This window comes from Pteronotus mesoamericanus, unplaced genomic scaffold (genome assembly GCF_021234165.1).
Source record: "Pteronotus mesoamericanus isolate MK-2021 breed Mesoamerican mustached bat unplaced genomic scaffold, CSHL_Meso_final contig_182, whole genome shotgun sequence".
Lineage (NCBI taxonomy): Eukaryota > Metazoa > Chordata > Mammalia > Chiroptera > Mormoopidae > Pteronotus > Pteronotus mesoamericanus.
In genome coordinates this window covers 14,793,183-14,814,148 of record NW_026555078.1, presented here as the reverse complement: position 1 = coordinate 14,814,148, position 20,966 = coordinate 14,793,183, and the positions used below count along the sequence as shown (strand labels likewise).

Below are 20,966 nucleotides of genomic sequence, written 5' to 3'. Positions count from 1 at the left end.
GAATTATATATCAAAGCAACAAATGATAAAATAAAGTATATATCATCCTCTTATCTTGAAAAATATATGTTTGAAACTACCTGGTAAGCCAGGTTCACATTTAGAATTTTCAGATTCCTCAGAATTCTGCATTGGGAACTGCTAGCCCAGGGATCACCGACCCCTCTGGTCCTCAGCCTGTGTCCTGACCCCTCCTCTTCCCACCTTTGGCTCCATTCTGTCTCACAAAGGGGTCTAGTGTAACTGCACGTGGGTGCCCCAGCCCACAAGGCCAAGCTCTGTCCAAACCTTGCAAAAAGCTCCCCGTTGCTATTCCTCAGACTTTGAGGTATGCACATCGATAGCATGATTTTTTTTTTTTCCAGAAAATGGATCCAGGGGAGAGGTCTGCACAAGCCCTGGAAACAGATTTGTTGGGGCTTTCTGGGTAGGGAATTACAGGGTCCCGGCATCCAGAGTGTGGTCTTGAAAGAGAGTAAGGCTCCAGTGGGATGGCACCTTGGCCTTGTGGACTCCTGGTCTTGCGGGGAGAGATGGTCTGACTGGGGCCATCTAAAACAGGAGACCCCCAGAGCAGAGGCCCATTTGAGTCTAAGGAAGGTAATGGTGTCTTGTCAAAGCATATTACCAAATTCCATCCTGTTCATTTTCATCATCTGCTTGATCACCTTCTCAGGTACAACTTTCTATTTAATAACCCAGCCATGTTCTACTGGACTTAGAACTCTGCCATGGAAACCAAAGTTGGCTGGGTTATTGATGGATACCAATCCCAGCCAAATCTTTCGGGACAATTGATTTTTAGTTTTTCATCAATAAATGTTACCTAGAGATAAAAAAAATCCCCTTTTCCAGAACACTTAATTACCCATTCTAAATCAGCTCTTCTACACACATTTGAAGGCCACCACTGAAGCAAAAGTGATATAGACTTTACCATTTTGCCTGAAGTTCCCCTTTAGGTTTGTTTCTGAGGAAATCTGAAGGAAAGGCAGCTGGTTCTCCTGTGCCATTGTGTTGGACTTCTACCATTGTATGGACATAGAGCTTCTCTGCAGTTGCCTTCTCTGCTGTTTTTCCTGGTACTTGGATATGAGTCTTGTGGAAAGAGTTGGAGGGAGTGTAGAGTTGGTATCAGCCAAGTGGCAGGGGCAGGGACCCGGGGCTATGTTCTCGTTGGTATTTGCAGAGATCTGTTTGACTCAGGCCAGTCACGTGTTGATTGACTGCTTCCCTCCTTGTTCTCCTGCAGCTCGAGAGGAGAATGTGGCCACTTTCCGAGGCTCCGAGTACCTGTGCTATGACCTGTCTCAGAACCCAATCCAGAGCAGCAGTGATGAAATCACCCTCTCCTTTAAGACCTGGCAGCGGAACGGACTCATCCTGCACACGGGCAAATCGGCTGACTATGTCAACCTGGCTCTAAAGGATGGCGCGGTCTCCTTGGTCATTAACCTGGGGTCCGGGGCCTTCGAGGCCATCGTGGAGCCAGTGAATGGAAAATTCAATGACAACGCCTGGCACGATGTCAAAGTGACACGCAACCTCCGGCAGGTAATGCTGAGGAGAGAGAGTGCTCGGGGGCTCATCTTAGATAGTCAGGGAGGAACTTTGTGAAACAGGTGAGGGATGAGGTGGAGAGGGGGATAGATATGGGTTTGGATTTGTTGAAGTCTAACTTTCTCCCATTCTTTGCCTTTTCACAAGGAAAATTATTAAAATGTGCTTCTCTCTGTACTTCAATTCTCCATTTGTGCTTGTTATTTAAGAAAAAATTCAGTTGTAGAGATAATAAAAGTTATAAGTACTTTCATTCCTTTTTTTCCTGCATCCCTTTTAATCATTTTCTTAATTACGCATTTGAATCTTGTCGTGTTATTGTTAAATTCAATTAGAGAGAGTGTTTTGTTTTTGCAGCTTAATAGGTTTTCCTCATTCTTTGAATATATGTTTTTCTTTTTAATTAAGTTAGCCATTGCCATGATGCCATAATTTTAATTCCCTCTAGAAAAACTCTTCCTTTTTCTCTTCCTTTTCATTTACCACCCCTCACCCAATTTTATTTTTTTGGTTGGTATGTTAACCTCTAGCCTTGGAATGAATTAGCTGGAATCTTTCTGAATTCCTCTGTTTCTTTGTTCCTTGGTGCGGTGGTCCTACCTTACTGCCCATGTCTCTACCTCCAAGACTCTTCAGTTGATTGGGAGGCCTGGAAAGTGGAAGGACCCAAATAAAAAAGTCAACTTTGGAGCAGCCTTTCCTGGTTCTGTCCGTGCTTGAGAACTCCCATCGCCTGCCAATTCTAAGCAGGCAACTCCGTCAGGTGACCACATGCTCAGAAAGCCGCAGCCCAATGAAGTTGTTTTAATTTTACAAGTAATAATAGTGACAATAAGAATACCTAACCAGTCCACTGCAGTTAAAAAAAAGCGTTTCCTGTAAAAGTCAAGATCTGTGCCGAGACTGCCTTTTCTAGGTTGCTATTTTCACTTGGTTTTTCTTCTTGAGAATTTGTTATGAAACCCAGTTGGACAGCATTCATCCTTTATTAATCAGAAAACATTGCACAAATTTCTAGATAGTGCTTGTCAGATTTTCTTCTGTGATATGATTGATTTAATGCCTTTGAATATAATATGAAATCATAAGAATGGCAAGGGTTTACAGAGGTTTTCTGATTGATAAAAGTGTAACTCCTATGCTAAATAATGCTAAATAAACGGAGAAGGCCCACATGCACATGGGAAACACACAATAATTGAAACACCCGTTTCCATACTTAAATTTGTGAAGAAAGCCACCTGGTTGGGAGATTCTAATCTACCTGTGGTGAAGTCGCCCGATAACACAAGACTTAGAGTCCCCAGTTAATTTAATACTCGTGGGTTGGACATTTTTGAATCACTGTTCTATGTTTTTTCTCCAAGGCTAAAGAGCCCTATTACTGATATTTTTTGTCATTATCCCCCATCTATACTTAATCAGAAGAGACCTTCTCAGCTGTCAAGAGAGCCCAAGTCAAATTTCCATTAAAACATATAAAGGCTTGATATAGTTGAGTTGTAGTTGAGTCTAGACCAAGTGAAATGTGACCTTTTGCCAGTTTTGACTGACAGGTACACAGTAACACCTTTTAGACATTCATCAGTGGAGGAAAGAATTTTCATGTACTGGGGAGCAGAATCGGGCTGTGGTTCTCCCTAGTAATCCATTTCGCTAACTCTCTCCTAACCCCCACACTTCCTTGCCATTCTAGAAATGATTCTAATTAGCTGGAGAAAGGCATGCTTTTATTTCTACTAAAAAACACTTTTGAAAAAGAGAATTAGGTGCCAATTCAGTCCTTTAAACTGAAGGTGATAAACCAAACTGTAATTCAGATATTGGTTGTGCTGTTGAATCAGCAAGCAGAGGAAAGCAGCCCCTGAGGGTTTCTTTTCCAAGTTCTAGACCCAGCTCCTTTCTGTGCCCTTGGGCAAGCCATTGAACCTTTCCACACCACTGTTCCCATTTGTGAAATGGTGATTGCAATCCTCCCCAGCCATGTGCAGTGGCTAAATATGCAAAGTACCTTATGTTCCAGAAGGATTATGAGCTCATCCATGGTCTGGTGCTAGACTCACTGTGACATGCACACGATTCACAGGCTGACTATTTTGTCACTAAGGTGACTGTGTCTGCCACCAAGGATGTAGCTAAGCAGAGCTCTTAGTTCTAGATGAGGCTACAGAGAGGCTCTAGGGTATTGGGGCATTTCTTGACAGAGGGAGAATGAATGTTGTAGAGAAAGCGTACCCTAAATTGGACCTCACTGAAATCCTGACTGAATTTTGCAATCCAAATGCAATCTATAAAAGGGGGAAATCTCAGAGGAGCAGGGTTGATTTTATAAATGCAATCCTTTCACTAAATCAACTAAATCCTTCACACTAAATCAATTAATATTATTTTACCCATTAAAAAGACATTTAGAACATACTTTTGTGTTCTTGAGGATACATTTGCAGGGGTGGGAAGTCCCTGCCTATTTCAATTAAACTGTAAACTGCTTCATGAATATTTGATAACAAGCCTCTGGCCATCTCATCTACTTTTTTGGTAAGGTTGAATGGCTTCTGTGGCAAAAATTCATTTGAGGAAAGCTTACTTGGAGTTCATTACCAGATGTAGCAGAACTTTCCCTATTTCTTCCTTCATGGTCATCTATTCATGGTTTGTCTTTAAGGCAAATTGGGCAATGGCCAGGCACTTTATTGGGGATTTTGATGAGGGAAGGAATGGGGACTATCTGTTCCAAACCATAACTGGGATTAGGGACCAAGGTAGTAACATATTTCTGTGGGATTTTTGTTTTTGTTTTTGTTTTTTGTCCATGACCTTGTGTGAGTCACATGAATTTTTTTACCTCTGTATGTGACTTTTGTCAAACTACAAACACAAAACTGGTCTTCTAGCCTCCCAGCTCAGGGTGTGTTGGCAGTTTAGCACTTGAAAACAGCAAAGAGGAGACTAATTGCTTGGCCTCGGTTCTCCTGTTTAACCCACCAGTCCTCTCTGCTAGCTTTACAAGAAATTACTTAAAATGCTTAAAAGCTTTAAAAGCATTCTTAAAGGGGAATGGGAGGCGGTGCAGGTAAGAGTGATTCCAACAGAAAGCATTTTGGCAAAGCAAAAAAACAGACAAACCTAAAACAAAAACAAACAGAAAAACTTCATTGGGTAATACAGTAGACCCCAACAATTTTGATGCATTCTAACCACACAGTTATTCTAAACTGAGAGGGGGAAAAAAAGAAGAATGTTGCCTTCCTACTTCACAAATCCTTCCAAAATTAGTGAGGTCACAGATCTTTACGTTATCTATGGAATTCCCCAGTAAGGTACATAATGTAGCCTTCCCATGTTAGGTGTAACTGGTAAATATTGTAAGCTCTTTCTGTTCTAGGAGAAAGGCATGATCGTCTATGCATGTAGTCAGAGTCAGATGTAAACAGAAAAACCAACGTGTTGGTATTTCTGCTCTGTTTATCTGTACGCGGAATGATAAACTTTGGGGGTCTTTTCTTTCAGGACAGGTGGAATATGTATTGCTAGAGGGTGGGAAGGAAAAGGGGGTGGTGTTTTTCAGCAGAGCCCTTGGAAAGTAAGTATGATGCTCATTCTAACTGGGGTGAGGTCTGATGGGATGGGCGTTCGGAAGAAGCGGGGAGTTAAAATGACAAGGTGGAACTGCACCTCCCTTCCTGGCTGTGCCCCAGGTGCCGAGGTTTCCCATAGAGTCCTGGTCTCATTGTCTTCCCCACTCTCTCTTTCTGTGTTGGGCGCCTTTTTTTTGAAAAACTAACACAAGATCATTCATGCAATGTGTCATTTTACTAACCGACTAATGTACTAACACCCTAACGACTCATCTTTGTTTTTTAGTTTTTTTAATTAACAATCGTTCTGTTCACAATTTTTAATTTCCTTTCTTCCCCCTTTTCCGCAAAGCACTCAGGCATCGGACACGCTATGGTAAACAAACTACATTGTCTGGTAGATATCATTCTTATTGTCTCTTTTTTTGGGTTTGCCGTGTGTTGCCCCTCCTTTCCCCCCCAACCCCTCTTTTATCCTCTTTAGACTTGTTTCTTGTTCTTTTAAAATTTTTGTTGAATTTAATGCCAATTTTTTCTTTTTCTTAAAAAAAAAAAAAAAAAAAAAAAAGGAAGGGATGCACCTGTCCTGCAGATGATATTTGGACGAGTTTGGTTGCAATGATTTCCTTTTCTCCACTTAGGTTTTATTTATTTATTTTTTTTTGGAAAAAAACATTTTTTAAGGAAAGTTTCTCCATTTAGCTAAATTTGTTTTGTTTTGTTTTGCTTTTTGTTTTGCAACTTTGAAGTGACAGACTAGGGGCCACGAGATTTATATTGAGGACTTTCCTAATCTCTGAGTCTTCCCCTCCCTCCACTCTTCCTCCTTTCTTTGGCTCTCCCCTTCCTTAACCCCTGCTCTCTTCCCCGTTTGTGTGGCCACGGCCGCCACCGGTGATCTGGGGAGAACAGTACTCTGCTTCCTGTGCTCTTCTTTTCCCTTCTTTCACCCTACTCCCCGTCGTGGCTGAAGGGAGCTCCGCCAGTTGTGTTCTCCGTCCACACTCTGCATGGCATGACCCTGTCTTGTGGATTCCCCCATTGGCATCTGATTTTGTTCCCTCATTTTACTCCTCATTACTAACAACCTACCAAATTTCCAGCTCATGTTCACTTTCTTCTCTCTCTCTCTCTTCCTTTCTTTGTCTCCACTCTTTTTTTATTTTCTTCTCATCCTTCATATATTTGGGGGTTGGGTTTGGACTTTTTCTTTTCTTTTTTTTTAGTGAGGGAGGTGGCTGGCAAGGGAAAGATGACCTGTTAGTTTTGAGTGTTTTTTTCCCACACCCCATCTTGTTTTTCAGTTGTTGCAGTGCATGTATGGGTGACGTGGATTCTGATTCTTTCTTTTAGTTTTCCTCCCCCTCCCCCACTTCCCTCCCTTTTTAGTTCAGCCTTCTCTCTTAGCTGCAGATAATTCTTGCATGGGTGTGTCAGCATATGGTGTGTGCACGCTCTGAGGCCCAGTCTCTTCTCTCTGCCCTCTGCTCCTTTCATGGGTGTTGGGTGTATGGGTGCTCTTTCTTCCCTGTGGGCATTATTATTATTGTTTTGGTTATTATGTGTTATCATTCTTTTCTTTTTGTTAGCGTTGCCTCATTTCTTTTCTTGGTGGTGGTGATAGCAGCAGAGGGAGGGCAGGGGTTGGTGTCCTCGGGAACTCCATGGCATGTATCATCCATAACACATCAGAATCGAGACCCTTCTTCTTCCCTACCTGAATGCATGTTTGTCAGTGTGGTGCGAGTCCAGAAAGAAACAAATAAAAGAGAAAAGAAAAAGAAAAGAAAAAAGGAAAAAAAACCATCAACAACCAAAGACCAACCCCTAACAAACCCATCGTCAAATGTCTCCTTTGCTGTTCTTCACTACCACCATAATTAACAATCATTCCCCCTACCAAAAAAATGATCATTTTACCAATGAACTGAGACAAGTGATGTCATCTGAGGACAGTTCCATTTTCTAGCCTGACTGAGTAAAGAGTGCAATGCATAGAGCGAGTTGCTCAGCTCGGCAGTTCCAACAAATTCTGCGAGGAGTCTGCAGGGGATGCTGCAGGCGTGGGTCACGGGGGAGGCAGACCAGAAAATGGAACTCGGCTGCGCATACCGAACTCAAACCAAATTAGAAAGACTACCTCACCAAAATCTTAAATGAAAGTGAAGCTACAGGTGGGGGAAGCCACTGGATTTTAATAGGACTATACGGTCATTGTTGGGATTTTTTTGTCCCTATGTCCCTTTACCAGGTGACAATCTCGGTGGATGGCATTCTGACCACGACGGGCTACACTCAAGAGGACTACACCATGCTGGGCTCGGATGACTTCTTCTATGTGGGAGGAAGCCCCAGCACTGCTGACTTGCCGGGCTCACCTGTCAGTAACAACTTCATGGGCTGCCTCAAAGAGGTAAAGTTCACACACATCATTTAATGCTCTAAGAGCAAATGAGTTTTGCAGTTCAGTGACTGGCTCTGTCATCTGATCTATTCTGTGAGACCACAGGAGTAGCAGGAAAGATTTTGGACTTGAAGTAGAGTCCTAGGTTTTGGTCAGAGCTTAAGCTGGTTACATGACCTTGGGTTCACCGTGAAAGCGCTCTGTTCTCTCACTAATGGGGAATCTTTTCTCAGGTAGCTGTGCTTTAGAAACTAAATAAAGTAACACATATGAAAAGACTTTGATATCATAAGGAACTAGGCACTTGTAAAGTTTGATTTTGTACTTTTGATTTGGCACATATGGAAAGCTCCAGCTAAAAGTGGCTCCATTTGTGATTGTATGTCTTGTCTAAAACATTTGTATTATTTTACTTTACCAAGCTGGTGCTCCCAAGAGTCTCATTATTTGAGATGAAGGAAAATTCTCAGAATGTAACATTAAGGCCCAGAAAACTGGCTCTTCCTCCCCCCCTCAACCCATCCACTACCCTGAAAGCTAGCAGCTGTGAGGAAGCAGTGGGCTTCGCCATTATTCATTTATACTATTGTAGCTGATGTGTTGGGACCTCTGTCTGAGAGCAAAGGAGCTTCAGTCAAGTGTAAGTTCAATCACTAAGGTCAATTGTTGAGGCAAAAATGAATCAGACTTGATTTGGTAGAATTCTTCCAGAACACTGTGTCATCAGAGCAGTATGCTGTACATTTTTGTTTAATCTAAACTAAGCTCTATTGCCTAAGAGATCTCTACCATTTCCTCGGGGAAATTTTTGAGAAGCTAACAGTATTCCTTCTTGTAGACAAAGATCCCTCTGATATGTTATAAGCCTCCTCTCAGGACACATGTTTTATTTGTTTTACATGAAATTTGTTAAACCCTCAGTTATACATGAAATGGCATTGCGCCTGTGTCCATTCACACCGCTCAGCTGTGAGTCATGTCCAAACAGGAGTTGCGCCTATCGCGACTGGTATGTAAGAGGTACCTAATAAGCAGTTATTGAATGGATAAATTTATCAGATAATCATTGGGTACCTTTTCTGTTCTGTAAGTAAACTTAGTATTTCTTCATAAGCCATGGTCTCCGTACCTGAAGACTTTATAATCTCGGAAGGGAGAGGAGATCAGGAAACGAACAGCTGCAGTTGAAAACAGCGTGTGTTCAGTGCCACGGACTAAATATTCTAACTGGGTAGAGGAAACTGGTAAGTTTTAGGTGGGAATCAGTGTTGTAGAAAAATTGATGTCTGAGCTGAGCATTGCTGTCATAAATGATGGGTGGCTTGAGAGGAAGGGACAGGAAGGAGAGACAGGACAAAGGAGGGAAAATTCAATTACAGCTGTGTATTGTTCTGGCCTGAAGGACAAATTACAGAAGGGAACCCTAAGAGTGCCTTCCTCTCTCTGCTGGACATTACCTAGGCGTCTGCAGACCATAGGGACTCTACTGGCCATTCCTAGTGGAATTGCAGCTGACAGAACACTTCTCTCACAGGATTTACTCCCATTTGGATAGAAAAAAAGCACAAACTACTCAGTGTCTAATGAACCCCGAAAGGCTCTTAAACACTGTGAAATCACACTATATTAGAATTGCTCTCTCATCAGAAATAGAAAAGGAACATTTTGTCACCACGTATGTGGCTCAGGAATGAATGAGGCATTGATTGCGGTGGAGAACGCATCCATTTTTGTAGGGAAACAGCCCTGAGCAGGAGTTTTTCCTGGACAGGATCTAGGGGTGGCTGCTAGGACCAGTCTTTTTCTGATTGTATTATGTATTTTGAAACAAAGAAGCAATTTCCCGAATCTGTCAAACAGGAAGAATGATGTTGAACATTTTGAGGCAAGACTCATCAAAATGTGAAGGTATCTCTAATAACTATGCATGCAGAACCTAAAATAGATAAAATAAATTTCCTCTCTCTCTCACTGCCTAGGTAGAGAGCAGACAGCTTCGAAAGTCACTTAATAGTGTAAAAATTAAAGGCAGTTTTGAAAAAGCATCATTAACAGTAATTAGTAATAAAAATATACACATACCTTAGCTAGCAACATAAATCTGCATTTAAATCCAGATCAAGTTAGAAAAAAGAAAGTCTAAAACATTGAGGGAAATGGTGGGCACACTGAGAACTTTACTAACTTTTGTTCCATCTATCTCTCCTTTACACATTGAGTATTATAGTCTTTCTAAGGGACTTGGGAGGCTTTCTTATTTGTTTCAGTGTTTTAAACAGATTGAGTGTAATGTGGTCCTGGCACATTCTTTCTTTCCACTTAATCATTACAATTCACTATTCTGTGAGCAGGGCTAGGAAATTCTTCTCTTGTTCTTGCTGTTTCTCTTGGACAATTTAGTAAATAGCAAATGCTTGTGGCTATGTTGGACTTTTATCCTGGATAAATTCCACTTACCCATGTTACCTATTTGCCTTAAGAGCAGTCTTCGGTTCCTTTAGTTTCTTCTTCCTTTCCCTATCTCTGTCTTCCTTTTTCTGTCTTCCCTTGCCATTTGTGGCTCTAAGTTGCCTTAAACTGAACTAGGGGCTTTTATATGTCCTTTTCTTCAAAATGGGGACATTGCAAAGGGACTCTGATGTTCTGTGGCACCTACACTGTGTGTGTGGCACAGAATGAGTTTAATCTTTGGAACTACAGTTTCTTCACATCCGAAAGTTTAGTTCTGGCTCCACTGCGATTTCTCCTGTGTGACACACCTCCGAACTTGGTACACTTGTAAAAGCCACACCAAAGAGTGTCCAAGTTGTCATCAAACTATTGTGGTTCTCTACACAGCCTGGTACCAGTATAAGGTTTGTGGCCAGTTAGACATCACAGAGTCAGAGTCTTATTTCTCTTCATGTTTTCACAGGTCTGCCTGTCTTTTGTTCTTGTGTTCCCAGCTCCTAGAATAGCTTTTGGCCTAGTGGGTTCTCCATAAATACAGGGGTGGGCAAAAGTAGATTAATAATAATAATAAAAAATAAAGATAATAGTTAATAAATAACAGCATAAGAGTAAACTCTGTTTTGCCTACTCAGAACTATAAACCTGCTTTTTCCTGAGTGCAGTACAGTAGACATTTAAATAGGTCCTGACTCTGTTTTTCAAGTCCAAGCCAGCCATTGTGTTGTGCTTGGGTGAGGGACCTTTTCCCCTTTCTCCCCTTCTCATGCAAATACTTCCACACACAGAGACCCTTTTCCTATCATACCCCATGGTAATGAGTGAATGATGATTAGCTCCTTGTACAGAAAATCTGCAGGCGAGAAGGGAGTAGGCAGCAAGAGGAATTAGAAAAAAGACCAAACTTTGTGTATGACTTTCTATATTTTCCAAGTGAAATTCCATGTTTGTAAATTATAAATACAATACCTTTTTGATAAATGCTCTTAGGTACTTTCTTAGGATCACTAAAAAAATCTTGACATGACAATAGTTGAATCTTTTGGAACCCATCCCCCTGCCTGCTTTCTGATATGAAAGAAGTTTACATAAAAAGGCTCAGCAAGGCGAAGAGACATGGTTAGAACTTCTGCTAGGAAGAAGGGAGCTAGAAGGCTTTCAGGGAGGCATCATAAAAAGAGTAAGGGTTTAAGATTACAAAACCCGGTTGGAAATACCAGCTGTAACACTGGTTCTGTGGTCTAGATTAAGCCACCAGTCTTGTTTGAGTCTGTTTCCTTACCCATAATGTGGAGGTGATAGGACCTCTGTTATGTTCTTCTGAAGATCAAATGAAATAATGTATGCAAAAGTGAAACCATACAATGGCGTTTTTTCTATGATTGTTATTAAAGATTCTATAATGCTTATAAAACAGTTTATGAATATAAGTGTATGTGAATATGTATTCACATGTGCATAGCTCCATGTTTTTGATATCAGCAAAAGACTGCTTGTGGGGGAACAACAACCCTTTATTGTAAGGTTTGCCTTACTACAATTCTCTCATTTTTTCTGAAGTGGGGATGATCCTTCCCACCCACCCTCAGTCATTCCCTTCTGTTTGTTGCCTTTGGACGTCTGCTTATTTGACAACTGTCAATCTCCTTCCTGTTAAAATGTGAGTTCCCCGAGGACAAAGTCCTCATCTGTTCACAGGTGTTTCCTCAGCACCTAGAAGAGTCCCTGGCATAAAAGAATGCACTCGGTAATCATGTCTGGAATAAATTAATGAGCAGACTAATCTAATGAAGCTCTAAAATCTGGTGGAATTTAGATGAGCAGACATGTTCTGAAAACCTGCAGGAGGCCACGGGCTGTGTGAGACACAAGGAGGAACCGGGCGCAGTTCCTGCCTGAGAGGACCTCGCAGTTAATGAGGAGGACAGACACCCAAATATGATTCAATAAAGTAATTAATATACCAAAAGAGGCATTGTCAGGTGCAATGGGGCTGCCAAGGAGAAGGGCCTAACATATCCTGGGGTTCAGGAACACTCTTTGGAGGAGACAATACCTAAGGTGAGGCTCAAAGGTAGACAGACGTGCACAGGGAAGACTGGAGGCAGCGCTGCCTCAGGATGAGGAGGCAGCTTGAGCAAAGGCCTGGAGACAGGTCACATCATGGCGTCTGGGTGAGAAGTACACAATTTCCTCATTTCAGGGCATAAAATACAAGATTAGGAGTTCTAAAAATGTAGCCAAAAAGGAAGGAGGGACTGGGTCACAGAGAGCTTTATTTTTACATTATACCTTTGAGCTTTGTTTTCTAGATAATGGGGAGACATTAGGGGATTTTTTTATTATTGTTATTCTGTTACAGTTACCCCAAGTTTCCTCCTTTGTTCTCCTCTGCCCATCCTACCTCCTCCTCCCACAGTCAGTCCCCACACCATTGTTCATGTCCATGGGTCATTCGTACATGTTCTTTGATCCCTTCCCTTTCCACCATTATCCCCACCCCCCACTTTGACAGCTGTCAAGACAAATACTGTATGATCTCACTTATAAGAGGATTCTAATGAACAAAATAAACTAACGAGTGAAATAGAACCAAATAGAAACATTGGGGGATCTTTAGTAGAATGACACATTCAGATGGTCCTCTTGCCCGTCAGGCTTTAATTCATTGAAGACTGACGCTAGTCTGTCTCTCCCTTTCCCCTGATGTGTATTTTTGTCCTAGGAGGTTGAAGAGCAGGGTTGGGAAGGGTGGTCCACTGGCTGTGGCAGTGAGCAGGGAAAGTGCCTATCTGAATCTTAAAATTTCTGCAGAAAAGTGCTGCTTTCTGACTCCCATTTGTTCCCAGTGACCCTCCCTGTGAGGACACACAGTTCTTCCTTCCTCTGTTCTTGGCATTACTAAGCTGTTATTGTTGGATAAAGCACGGTGCAGTAGAGGAAAGCCAAGTCAAGACCGATTTGTACAGACGGTGTCTTATCAGACTCAGTGGCCCCAGGGAGCTGACTCTCAAGCCCGTCACAGTGTCCGCCTATGGTGGGGTTTGCTGAATTGTTTGATTTGGTTCTTTCTACACCATCCTCCTTTCTTTTCAGTATGGTGCTTGTCCACTGATCTGTTGGTTCTGCACTGGCTCTTCATTTTCCTGAGGAGAAGCTCAAGTGCTGCTGAGGCCCCTGGGACAGGCTGGTCTACCTCACCTCTTTTCTCATGGCATCTCTAATGGGGAGGAAGGAAAAGCACAAGAATTGGGAGAGTGGAACACATATTTAAAGGAAAAAGGATTGGGTAGAACATCATTGCACACATTACATTCTACATCCCTTTGTGATTATTAGCCATTTAAAACCAAATGGGATTTTGCAGCCAGAGATAGTCTCTGAACAGATGATTAATGGTTTAATCTGTAATAACTTTGCATTTTATAGAACCCTGATAGGAGTCCACATCTGGTGAGCCAAGCTATTTAAGGCTGTGTTAATTCTGTTAATTGCTATACGTTTGTTTGAATTGCAGGCACCTGCGGGCTTTGGGATAATGTGTTTGTTGTTGCTTTTTTTAATTTTTTAATATACTCATTTTATTTTATCCTGTCTCACTGTTTTCTCCTGCTCTTATGCTTTCACTTAATTTTTTTTATGATTTTTTTTGTGTTCTTTTCTTGCTTCTACAGTCAATTTACTTTATTTTTTTTCTCACTCACATTTTCCCAATCTCTTTGCTCCCCAAACTTTTGTTTTTATATCTTCCTGATTTCTCAGGTGGTGAAAAATATCTCAGTTTATAATCAGGTAAATTGAGGTATGGCATTAGGCCTAAACACTTCTTTTTTCCCCATATCAAGAAGACTGGGGGGTGACAGAGTGAGTGAAGTTCAAGTGAGTGTTTCAGAGCAGCGGTCCCCAAACTTTTTGGCACTAGAGACTAGTTTTATGGAAGACGGTTTTTCCATGGATGGGAGTTAGGGAGTGGGGAGGAGGGTTTCAGGATGATTCAAGCTCATTACATTCTAGCTTAACCTCCTGCTGTGAGGCCTGGTTCCTAGCAGGCCTGGATGGTACCAGCCAACAGCCCAGAGGCTGGGGACCCTTGTTTTAAAGTCAGCATGGAAGATAAAAGACACTGGGCTTTAGAAGCACAAATCCAGGGTTTGATTCCTGCTTAGACTTGTTACTAGCTGTGAGATTTACAGAAAGTCGCTTGACTGCTCTTCCCCTCAGGTTTTTTTAAAATCAGATAATAATACCTACTTGAAGCATTTTTATGCCTGAAGCAAATGGGATAAAAGAAGAGGAGGTGCTTTATAAACTGTAAGGCACTGTGCAAATGCTATTGATATCATTTATGTTATTAATCAGATCTGGCCAAGGAACCACTTACTGTTCTTTGTTGCTTCTGCAGTTGAAAAACTGCAGAAGTTAGGAGAGTCCAATGCAGTTTAACAAAGAAGAGCCACTGACCTGAATCCAACTACCTCATCCAGTCCTGATGCTAATGAGAACTAATATGACCTCCTTGGAGCATCCGTGTCCCAATCTGTAAAATGAGGGTAGTGATCACTGACGAAATGAATGCACACTACTGTGGAGGGCTGTGGGTGTAGAGGAAAAGGTTGCTGCTTGTTAAATGGTGGCTATCAAGGTGGAGTCAATTTTCCTACCCTCAGGACGGTATGCGGAAAAGCATTGTGTGGGCTTGGGGGAGGGGTGCCTCGACAGAATGGAAGAACCAGTACAAAAAGGGCACCAAGAGGGACCAAGTTCCAACAAGGTAGGAAGAAGTGGAGACATGAACCAGAGGCTGGGGAATGGAATAAAACAGCAGAGGGAGGAAAGAAAGAAGAGAAACTGTTTTAGGAGCTGCCTCCTGGGTTGACCATAGAAACTGTCATTTCTGTGGGTGAAAAAGAAAATGTCAAATAGTGACAATATCATGGGATTCAGGTTGGAATGAAATTTTTGTAAAGAAGGTAAATTGGATCTTCTGGAAAAGAAATTACCTTCTGGAATACAAGGAACTGAAATGATGAGGAGGGAGAAGGGCACTCTGTCACAGAGGAAGAAGAGACGGGTCCCTAAGGCACTGGACCAGGTGTGCGCACTTAGCCCAGGGTGGCTATGAGAAAGCCATGTGTACCCACAGAGCAGCATCAGGAGAGCTAAAGCCTCAGGGGTATTTAAGACTATGACAAACAGAAAGTGGTTCTTCCGTTAAAGCCAGAACACACATATCAGAGAATGGCTTGCTGCTTATGATTGATAGGCTGTTGATAAAGAAGTAGATATGGTGAGTGTAATTTTTTTAGAGACCTGGTGTCCATTTCACGGTTCCTTGATAAATGTTTCTTGGTTTTTATTTTCCCTTATTCTCTAAACAAGACTCCAGTGGCACTGACTCCACCTGGCTTCCATGGTGGGCTTGTGAGCGCTAAGTTGGTCAGGGACTCCCATTTCCCTGGCCGTGGTTATTTTGCCCATAGGTGGGTACTTCATCCAATTTGTCGTGACATAAAAGATCAGGACTTTTGTTTATATGTTGTAGGGAGGCAGTTTTTCGTCCTTAGGGCTAAAACGTGGGGCGGTATAAAACTGACTTTTGGCTGCCTTCTTGCCATCAGAGGGGCCAAAAATGAAGCCAGATGAAGAACAGAGCCAAAAGATCGGAGAAACCAGAGCCTGGTGACATTTTTGAGGCCCTGGATGTTCCAATGACACTAGCCTTGGATTTCTAACCATGACTGAATAAATTATTTCTTTTGTCCAAACCAGCATGAGCTGGAGTTTCTGTCATTTGCAGCATAGAGCCCACAGTGATGTGAAAGAATTCCTCATGCTCCAATTTACCCCTGTCTTCTCTGACAAGAAAATAGGTCTTTGCATAGGAAAAGACAGATATAGGTAGGAAATATAAAATCAGAAGACACCTAATTGCTTTGCATTAATTCAGCTTTCTTCACTTGGATGAATGGTATCTCTAGATACCATTCAGAGGGAATTTGCAAATAAAATTTTTGAAATCAAGTTGGTGTTTTCTGAGAAACAGAAAGTGTAGATGATGCAAGCTGTGGGTCTGGGAGTTTCATTGGCATCTGGGAAAGATTTTGGAGTGTGTTGTTTATACAAGTATGAGCTGGTAGAAAGGAGTGATCAACAGAACCACAATCATTCACTAAAAACACTAAAAGCATGCCATATCAGAAAACCAAACTCACATATCCCTTCATATTATTACTAATAATTCAGCAAAGTACTATGGATCTAGCATAGCTAAATATCAGCAAGGCGTTGAGGAATTCATTTTATGATATCCTCATCAACAAGATGGGGAAAAGGAGATTAGATATAAGGGCTGTTCAGTAAAGGAGTAACTACTTAAACATACCAGTGAGTCCTGCTGAATATATCTGTATTGACCTTATGGTCAGATGGGTGTCCCCGTGCTTCATCTTATTCAACATTTATGTTAGGGACTTGTGATAAAACATAAATACGTACCTACATGATCTGTGGCTGAATTGAGATATGATTTATAAAAGAAAGGAGGTGACAGTTCCATAGTACTATATTTTGCTGTGTATAATGTGGTCCCATGTATACTGCACACCCATGTTTTTGCACACTTTATACACAGGATTATTATGTCCATTATTATTCCCATGGTATGTACTCATTATACCCATGTATAACATACATCCTTATATTTCCATCAAAAATTTGGACAAAAAAGTGTACACTATACACGGGAAATTGTGGTATATTTTAATGACTAAGAGAGCAGCTCTTAAGCTAGAGTTCTTGGCTGTAACGTCCAGCTCTACTCTCATTTGCTGTGGAAGGCTGATCATGTTGCCTCACTTTGCTTATTTATTTAATCAAAAGAATAATGATGCCTACTTTATAGGGTTGCTATGAGTAATAACTGAGATAATAAGTGTAAAACCCTTAGAATGGGGCCTAGGATATATAGAAAATACTCAGTAAATTATATGTATCATCATCAGCATCATCATCATCACCATGTGCTAATGTGATTACTAGAAGTGTTTCTTTTCAGTTGTGTATGATAAGCTTTTAAAACATCAGCTGATTGATTGATAGATTACATGTTTAGAGCCGAGCTATGAAAAAGATAAGGAGGCTCAAGAATCTGACATAAAAATTGTTGACTGATAGATCCAGGAATGTTTAACCTGAGGAAGAAAAGATGCCTGAGCCAGGGATAGAGAGTTGTCTTCATACATAAGGACTGTCCTCTGGAAGTGGGATTAAATGTGGATCTGTCTATCTTTAAGAAGAACTAAGGCAAATGAGTAGAAACCGAATACTTAATACCAGAAGACATTACAAGGAGAGCTGTCCAAATCTGCTGTCACAGTAATGCCTTCTCTCTCAAGGCACCTAAGCCAAGTCTGGCAACCACCTTGCCAAGGTTGCAGTGTAGATTCTATTGGACCATCAAGTGATGAGATGATCTTGATTTTCTAATTTCTTTCCAAACATAAGATCCTATAGCTCTACAGTGAATTAGCCTTTGAATAGAAAGAATAAAGCTGATTGATTAGGCCAGGTTCATTGTCTTGTAGACTTTCCTGATTAATCCGCAAACCAGTTAACCATCCAAGTCCCACTGAGACACATAGGGTTGCCCTTGTGTTAGGATCTGAGGTTCCCAGCCACTGCCATGACCTCTTAGTCACTTACAGTTATTTCTCTCTCCTCTGACCTTTCACTGGCATCGTCTCAAAAACCGTTCTAACCACAGCAATTATAAACACGATAGCAACAATAGACTAACAATTATTTAGCACTTAACAATGTGAATGCACGAGAAGCATGTATCTGCATGGTGCTGAGCATTTCATATGTATCCCCTAATTTAATTCTCTTAACAAATTTAAGAATTTAAGGAGAGTGAGTGTCTTGCCCAAGGTCACACAGTTAACAAGGGTTGGAGTTGAGAAGTAAATACTGCTGCCATCTCCACCAACTCAATCAAAAGACTTGGTGAGGAAGAGGAGGAAGTAAGCTTCCCAGGAAAAGCTTGGTGAGACTGTGGTTAAACCCGCTCTAGGAAATGCTCTCTCACTGTCATTGGAGGCTCCACTTCATAGGAGAGGTCATTGATTCAGGCAAAATGTCCTGCTGGGAGACTGGATCCAATTACCTGTTTTTTTCACCTTGCCATTGATTGTTCTGAGAGGAAGGCAGTTTTTGCTTGATTTCCCACTTTGACTGAGCAAATTGATATTTCTCAGCCTGTTAATGGAGGAATGATTTTCATTATGGAACCTGAGTGGGAAGGATCTCCCCTTGGCATAAATGCCAAGCAGTGGAATACCTTTATCGAGATACACCTCACACCTGTACTTTTGTTTCAACCCAACATCTTCTGTAAGGTTGGAGCTATCTGCCTCCTGTACCCCCAGAAAGCCAGAATGAGAAGCAGCTACTTTTTAGGCTTATTATGAATTTTCAGTCTGATTCTTGGAGTTTGTTATTTAGCTTTGCATTTTCTTTCCCTCTTCAGGATAAATTCAGTGGAACACATTGCTTTCTAAAAATGTCACTTATTTACAGCAGATGTAATCTACTACAACATTCCCACTAAGACAAAAATCTCTTGTGTCTTCAAAAGCCTCAGAGGAGACCAAAAAAGGAGTCCTTGTATACATATACCTATGGGGATAAAGTAATCATTGAGCTAATTAATTAGCTAATGTTTTTTAAAATTGCTTTGCGAGTGTAGAAATGACCATTCCATTAGTGTTCTGATGCGATTGTAACCTGGTGTTCTATCCCCCGTGTGGACAGTGCACCACAGCTAGTTCCTGCATAGATGTCAAGAGGGAGATGAGCACACATTTTTCACTTCACAAATCAGTGAAGATGTATCAAAGGGCAGTAACATCACACACCAATTATCAACCAATAAAATTCTCTTCCTTCCCTGCTCCTCAGCCTCTCCCTCACCAGCCAGTATGGGCAGATGGTATATCTCATGCTTTTTGGAGAACATAGAAACTATTAAGGTAATGCTTGTTAAATTTCTCTCCCTCCACTTTTAGATTTACCTTCAGAGGCACTAAATGCTACCTTTTCCTCTCTTGTGGAATGAGCTCTACTCCTCTTCTCCGAGTGTAACAGCTATTCTCTTTCGACCCTTTGGAGATTTAGCCCCTTTAAGGAGTCTTTCTCTTTTCAGATCTTCTCTCTATCCCTTTCTTATTCCCTCAACTAGCGATATGCTCCAGATCCTTGATTTGTCTCCTGCTCAATTTCTACCCTTAGTCCATTCCTGACTTTCAATGAAAACCTTCTTGAGGAAGTCGTAATACTTCTCATCCTCTCTACCTCGTGGTTATTCCTCACCCTCTACCATTACATGACAGACTCCAATGGGGCATACCTGTCCTCAGCACTTTAGGAGAACCGTTTTCCTCATTTACTTTGCTTACGTTAGGAGCACTTAATTATATGCTCTCACGGCCCTTGGTCTTACCTCCGTTGCCTCCTTTTTAGTATAGTCCTTACTGCATTGTATCTTAACAATCTGTGTTAATATGTTTCCCCCAATAGACTGAGCTTCTAAAAGGCAAGAAATTAGGATTTCTATGGATTGAATATTCCCTTTAAACCTACGTCCTAGGCCCATGAATATATGAAAAATGTTCTTTCATAAATATTTATGAACATCAGTAATAGAATTATTGCTCTCAATTTCTCCACAGCACAACTCTCATTCCCTTACTCATGAGTGCAGTAAATATTCATGGGGCGCCTGCTTTGATATAGGATCTGTTTTAAGTGTTGAAGTATGTGGTGAATGAGACCAAGTATAAAGATCCTTGAGCCTGTGAATTCCCATTATGGTTGAAGGACACTAACCTTAAGTGCATAAACTACTAATTAAAATACTTTACAATAATGATAAGTGGTATGAAGGAAATAAGAGAGAATAATGGAATCGGGAGCAGCAATGAGGTTGGGTCTCCATTATTAGACTGGCCAGAGAAGGACTGTCTGAGGAGGCGATAACGAAGCTGGGGCCTAGCATGAAACAGGGTCGGCCACACGCGATCTGCGAGAGGCCATTTCAGTCAGAGGGAGCTCCAAGGATGAAAAGGATCCCAAACACAGAAAAACTTGGCATGTTTAAGAAATGACGAGGAAACCACTGTGGCTATGGCTCACTAAGAGAGGAGGTGAGAGAACAATTGTCTGTGATTAGATACCCTGTTTTTCTTGCGAAGTCCAAGCTCTGCACCATCAGTGTATCAAGCTAATCTCAACCTCAGTGTCTTCATTTGCCAGTTCACCTGCTGTTTAGATTGACTCTCCCTCCTTTTATCCCAGAGGGCAAGGTGTCCCTCCATGTTTATAAGTCACCTGTTCACCTGTGCTGAGCATCTCCTCCTCTCCTGTCACCTCCTGGTGACACTGTCTTCATATATACTCACTCCCTCATGCCTTTGATCTTTGCCTACCTATTTGTTTCCTCTTTGCAAGCTACAGATATGGTCCTTACATAAAACATTTCCTTTGATCTGTACCTTCTTAAACTCAGGAAGGAATGCTTCTTTCCCACTGATGGTAGGGAAGGAATGAGGTTTGAGAAAGGAATAATGAGAGAATTCATACAGGGTGACCCATGTCTTCTGTAGAAGGGAGGTGGGCCAATGTGCTGAATGGGAGAAGAAAGGGGCCGTGGCTATGAATCCAGTACATTTAGAACAGCAGACACCACTAGCACCCCTCATTCATTCCAGTGCCAAACCTTGGAGTGAGCTTTGATCTTCCCTTCTCACTCACTCCCCTCCTTCTTGCCCTCAATAAGTCACAGAAGTCCATTGTCCATTTCCTGGTTACATTTCTCACTCTTTCTTTTTTGGACCCCCTCCCCGTGCTACCTCTCCCCTCCCCCTCCGTCCTACACCTCACCTGTTGTTGTGGTGTCCTACTGAGTCTTCCCACCTCCG

General features: G+C 41.7%; 1 protein-coding gene across 12 annotated transcripts in view; it reads left to right on the top strand.

The window, feature by feature from the left end:
* NRXN3 (neurexin 3) overlaps positions 1-20,966 on the top strand; it is a 1,414,514-nt gene that overhangs the window by 355,674 nt on the left and 1,037,874 nt on the right. For 5 of the 12 annotated variants that reach the window (XM_054567201.1, XM_054567199.1, XM_054567195.1 and 2 more), the window contains 2 exons: positions 1,253-1,554; positions 7,390-7,551. In XM_054567201.1, coding sequence (XP_054423176.1) covers positions 1,253-1,554; positions 7,390-7,551 — 464 coding nt within the window. Of the gene's footprint in view, positions 1-1,250; positions 1,555-5,490; positions 5,536-7,389; positions 7,552-20,966 lie in introns of those variants that run through there. The other 7 variants (XM_054567200.1, XM_054567197.1, XM_054567193.1 and 4 more) reach the window with 4 other exon arrangements.